Below are 5879 nucleotides of genomic sequence, written 5' to 3'. Positions count from 1 at the left end.
TGTTGGGAGTACATCTTAATCCCTGAACCCAGCGGACCGGGAATCCTCTTTGCTTGTTTGTTTGTTTGTCTCCCTGCATCGTGCCCATGTTGCTCACAGGGCTAGACAGAAAAGCCCAGCGTGTTTCCTGTTGCGCTGCCTGTTCCCCACCGGAGCAACGTCACCTCAGATATGCCAGTAAATTCCTTACCGGGTTGGGAACGTAATTGGTTGAATGTTTTCTGTAACCTGACTAGCCAATAACACTCCGAGAAAAAATTGAGAACAATCTAGTTACGACAGATGCCGAAAATGACTTGACACTACACGTGTGAGTCAATATTAACTAGAGATGAGATACTTGCCGCACTCATTAGAAATATCATAATCAGCCAAAGTGACTACGTGTGCCGCTATATTTACGGTACAAGGTCCCTTATTTTCAGACAAGTGCTGCCCAAACGGTTGCCCTTGTCATTTCTGTTTTAACAACATCTGCTGGCTAGCATAAGCTCTGGCCTTGATAACTTGCATTTCTCTGAGCCTGAATTATTCTTGGCAGACCTTCTTCTTGCAGTTTTTCCTCCTGAAAGCAGACAATAATTTATGCAAACCAATTAATTAAAAAGAAGAAACGGGAGGAGACCTAAAACCCTCTTAAAAGAGCAAGAATCGTGAAACAAATGGAAACTGCGAAGGAAGAAATAAGAGTAAACAATAAACAGCAGATAGCCAGAATAACTACAGCTACGAAAAGTGAAGTAGTTGTATCTTTTCAACTGTAAAAAGCAATAAACATGCGACCGCGTTTCCAAATTTTAAAGTAACGTTTTAATCTCAGTCAATAGAGAGCAATAACAGTTATACGAATAGGAACCGATATTGAATCAGAACAAGAAGTCAAGGCTGTTTCTGCATTCAGATGTCAGCAGCACATTTCCTTATCCTCAAATTTGCAAAGGATTCTTAAATCCTTATGTATGCAGTTATGCGGAAGCTGATTGCCAGCAATAAATAATGCATCCAAGGAAGAGGCTTGAATACGTATCTTCTCACTTCCAGGATGCGGCTAGGGATCTTCGCCTCAATTCTACATCAAGGTTGTGGCTTAAAGCACTCAAAAGGCTATTTAATTGTCAGGCAAGGCTTCCCCCTGCGGAACTCTCTCCGCATGTTACAGCCTCTTTGCAGCTCAGCTCCATATGCATCTCTTTTTCACACTTCCCTCTCCATCTCGGGCTTCTACACCTGGTGCATCACGCATTTAGCCCATTAGCTCCGGCGCTTCCTTTCATCTTCCCCATGGCAGACGTTTCTATTTATCCACTGGCAATCAATGTGTGGCGTCACCGGTGGTACTGTAATGACGACTGAACCATTGAGGATGACAGCTTAGAAAGAAGAGGGCAATGGTGATCCCTCCCAGAGCAGCACAGCGGAGTGTAGCGCTCGCATCACAAGGTCACCCTATCTCACCGCTTGCTCCTCTGCATTGGCAGGAGAGGGTTGCTGGGTTTGCACAAGACTGGGGCGGGAGCGGGAGGGAGGGGGGGAAGAGATCTGTATTTTTTCCCCCCTCCCTTAAGCAAAGCCACAATGGAAACCAGGAAGGAGATGGTGATGTTTCTGGAAGGCACACAGCTTGGCTCTCTAGTTGGCAAGCGGGTGCCTAATTTGTCCGAAGCAGTGGGGAGCCCAGCTCCGGAGCCGCAGGAGAAGATGATACATCGGAACTGCCTCAGCCCTAGACCTGGCCCCTTGTCGTCCCGGGAGAGAGGACGAGGAGGAGGTGGCGAAGGAGAAGACGAAGAGGAGGTGGAGGTGCTGCCAGGGACAGGGACGGTGCCCGAGAGCCGCTCGACGGCGGCAGCACTGCTTTCGGCCGGACAGCAGCCCCCCGCCGCGGAGCCTCCCTCCAGCAAAGGGCAGCAGAGCAGCTCGGACACCGAGTCGGATTTCTATGAGGAAATCGAGGTGAGCTGCACCCCGGACTGCGCCACGGGGAGCGCCGAGTACCAGCACAGCAAAGGTACCCAACTCCTTCCCATGCCTCCAGCCCCCCGCCCGCTCCGGGGCTGGGGGGCAGCACTGGGGGGGCGGGGGGGCTACCGGAAGGGTTCTTCCTCTCGCCAGGTGAGCGAGGGGCAGCGAAGTCGGGGTGTGTGTGTGGGCACCTCCTTTGCTGGCTGATTCCTCAGCTCCCTGCCACGGGGAGGCTTGTTTGGGAGTCAGAGAACACGACACAGGGCAGCCCCCGCGTCCCTGGAGGGGAACCAGGCTTCCCACCGTGGATGCGTCAGGTCTGCAGCTTGTCCCGTAGAATCCCCTTGGCCAAGACCACCACCCTCTCTCTCCCTTCCATCTTTTTTATTTTTTTATTCTTCTCCATCACCCGGACAGTGCATGCCCCAGGAAATCCCTTCCGATCCTCCCCACCGGCGGGTTTTTTTGTACTTGTTACGGGGAGAGCGAGATCAAACGGATTTTCTGGCCGAGAGCTGTTTGTGGTTTTGCAGGGTGAAATGTGCCCGGGCGAGTACGGAAGCGCCCTAAGGACCGTAAAATCACCCGCCGACTTCTGCCTGCCCCAAGTGAGGCAGCGAGGTCCCTGTTTGCAAAAGGGGGAAAAAAAAAAAAGACATGAGGGGTCCAAATTACCTTGTCACTTCTATGTCGCTGTGGCGCCAGCTCGGAAATGGTCCCAATGAATTAATTGCCTTTGGTCTCGGTCACAATGAGGGAGAGTTGCATTTGAAAGCAAACGCAGCGGCCAGGCCCCTTTCTCCCCTGCCCCCACTCCTTATTACCACCTTCCCAGCCCGGCAGAGCCCCCCCCCCCACCCCGACAACAACCCACTTCTTCCCCCTCCCCATTCCTCCATCATTTCAAGAAGAAGCCGGAAAGTGCGGAGAGCGCTGTCTACCCTCTCTCGTCCCTCAGAGGCTCGTTGAAAACATCCCATCCCGGGCTTTGGAGGCTGAGCGGAGAGTCCCCGAGGCCTGACCTCCCCCTGGAGGGAGCAGGGTGCCTGTCTGCCTGCTGCTCCGCTCCCGGGCCCTTGCTGGGCTGGAGGCAGGGGCTGCGGAGCCGTGCGGCTCGGGCGGTGGGCACACCTGCCTTTCCGAGCCGCTCAGGGCCGGGGGATGCTACGGCGGCCGCCTTCGGCTTCAAGGTGCGGGAAGCGAGCGGGGGGGGCAACGAGCAGACACTCCCGGAGCGGTATGTGTGTTTGTGTGTGTTGGGGCGGCAGGTAGCCTTCCAGCCAGAGTGAATAAGCACCCGTCAAATCCTTAACCGGTGCTGCATCCCGTTCTCCCTCCCCTCCCGCCCGGTCCCTCTTGGATGCCTCCCCAGCATCCTCAGTATACCCGGGCAGGCACAGAAACGGCAAATGAGGAGGGATGGGGGAAGAAGGGAGCTCATTGGAGAGGCGAGCGGGGAGCATCCCTCCCTGCCCGCCCGCCTCCGAGCATGTGTCTCCCCTTCGGGCTCCACACGCAGGGCCGTGCTCCGAGGCGGTGGCCGGCAGCCCCCGTGGCGGGGGGGATCACCCCAAGGGCAGCGGAGGCAGCGGCGGCCCCCAGGGCTCCCTGGCCTGCAGCGCCAGCGACCAGATGCGCCGCTACCGCACCGCCTTCACCCGCGAGCAGATCGCCCGGCTGGAGAAGGAGTTTTACCGGGAGAACTACGTGTCCAGGCCCCGGAGATGTGAACTGGCGGCTGCTCTAAATCTGCCAGAAACCACCATCAAGGTACACACAGCTCGGACATGTTTCCAATTAGCACGATATAAATCTATATGGCCAAACTTCCTTTCAAAACTCGGGAAAGCACTTTGCCAGCACAACCCTCCCTCTTCTCCCCGCCCTCCCTCCCCCCCCCCCCCCGCCCCTTTCCTGGCCCTGCCCGCACCCTGCAGCAAGTGGCAATGCGGGAGAGGGGACACGGCTCCCGGAGCCATTCCAGCCAGCACCTCCCTAGCAAATTATTTTTAATCCTTTTCTCAGTCCGGCACAAACCTCGCTCAGCTCTTGGGGGAGGGAAGAGGAAGCCAGTAGCAGCTCTTGTTTTGAACTCGCTTTGCTTTGCCTTTTCAAAAACATTTGCCCATGAAAATAAAAACAGTCAATAATCCCAGGTAGCTCTGGCCGCAAAACGACAGCAAGGAGGCAGAGCTGCCTGGCTTGCCGGGGGCCGGGGGGGTCAGCAGGACAAGCCCTGGCAAGAGGAAAGGAAAACAAGCACCCTAAAAGTGCTGCTCCACTGGGTCTCACTGTAGATTTATAGGGGCTTAACTGATCCCTCCGTACGTGATGACAACTCCCTCTGGGAGCGAGAGCTGGCGCCGGTCTCCGCTCGCCGGCAGACCCGCTCCCACCCGCACGGCTCCTGGGCAGGGACAGGGGTCGGTGCCGGCGGTCAGGCGAAGCGGGGCGGCGGCGGGTGACGGCTCTCGCCTCCCCTCTCTCCGCAGGTTTGGTTCCAGAACCGCAGGATGAAGGACAAGCGGCAGCGCCTGGCCATGACCTGGCCTCACCCGGCCGACCCGGCGTTCTATACCTACATGATGAGCCACGCGGCGGCCACCGGCAATTTGCCCTACCCCTTCCCGTCCCACCTGCCCCTGCCCTACTACTCCCACATGGGCATCGGAGCCACATCGGCCTCTGCCGCCACTCCCTTCAGTACCCCCCTGAGGCCGCTGGACACATTCAGGGTCCTTTCCCACCCCTACCCGAGACCAGAACTGCTGTGCGCCTTCAGGCACCCCTCTCTCTACCCTGCCCCAACTCATGGACTCAGCAGCGCCGGGGGCAACCCCTGCTCCTGCCTGGCTTGCCACAGCGGCCAGTCCAACGGGCTGGCGCAGAGACCCTCCGGATCAGACTTTACCTGTTCTGCCACAACCAGGACTGACTCTTTTCTCACTTTCACGCCCTCTGTGCTGAGCAAAGCCACCTCAGTTTCCATGGACCAGCGAGAAGAAGTACCTTTAACGAGATAAACCTTCGTCTCAGCGTTATTAAAAACTCGTCCCTTTCCCGGGCTTCTCTTCGAGTTAATGTACCTACAGTCGATGTTTATTTAATCCAGTTCTCTCCCCAGAAGTGGACACCTACGGGAAAAAAAAGACTAAAAATAGCTCAGTCTTGAAAGGATTTACATTCCAAGGGGAACAAAAGAAGAAAAAGAAGGAAAGAAATGACTAGCGATTTATCTCTGAGAAGCGTTTTAGGCACGGAAGAAGAAGAAAACCAACCCGAATGAAATAGACTCTGGTAATCTATAGAAATGAGCTGGGACTTTCTTTTCCATGGATAGACTTCTTACCAAGGGCTGGGGCCTCTGTGGGTCACAGCAACAAACCTTATGCACAAACTTAGGAGACGGAAAATCTGAAATACTTGAAAGAAACGTTATCTTGATAACGAAATGGCTTGTGCGCGTGAGGAAAGCACAGATGTAATCTACCAGAGTGTTCAGAAAATAAAAACAACGAGCAAGCAGCAAAACCGAAAGGTTTCTGGATTGCAACTCATCAGTATTATCCAGTTGTCTCTATAGAGAAAAACAATGCTTTACCATAAAGAAAAACTGTCATTCTGTACATTATTGTCGTCGTTTAATTGCATTCTTTACTCTCCCTTGTCTCCTTCGTTTTGAGCAGAAATCCAGCATTTCGTCTCCTCTTTCATTCCAACTTTTGTTTTTAAGAGGCAGGCCGGTATTAGTAGGGAAAAAATACGAGCTCCTGTCTCTTTATGGGTCAGAGCTATTTGTCCTTTAAATAACAATGTCCTATTATCAGTCGCTGAAATGTTCGCACACTGACGAAATTAGCAAGTGATGTATATGTAAGGCGGGTTTTTGAATATCGAATGTATAATGCTCTGTGAGC

General features: G+C 54.1%; 1 protein-coding gene across 1 annotated transcript; it reads left to right on the top strand.

Moving 5' to 3' along the window:
* The first annotated feature begins 1575 nt into the window (after window positions 1–1575).
* Window positions 1576–4985, top strand: EVX1 (even-skipped homeobox 1). The gene is made up of 3 exons (XM_068405523.1): window positions 1576–2008; window positions 3482–3732; window positions 4455–4985. Exons 1-3 carry the CDS (start codon window positions 1576–1578, stop codon window positions 4983–4985), a joined length of 1215 nt encoding a protein of 404 aa, XP_068261624.1.
* The last annotated feature ends 894 nt before the right edge of the window (window positions 4986–5879 follow it).

This window comes from Nyctibius grandis, chromosome 7 (genome assembly GCF_013368605.1).
Source record: "Nyctibius grandis isolate bNycGra1 chromosome 7, bNycGra1.pri, whole genome shotgun sequence".
NCBI lineage: Eukaryota > Metazoa > Chordata > Aves > Nyctibiiformes > Nyctibiidae > Nyctibius > Nyctibius grandis.
This window is presented reverse-complemented; position numbering and strand designations above follow the sequence as displayed.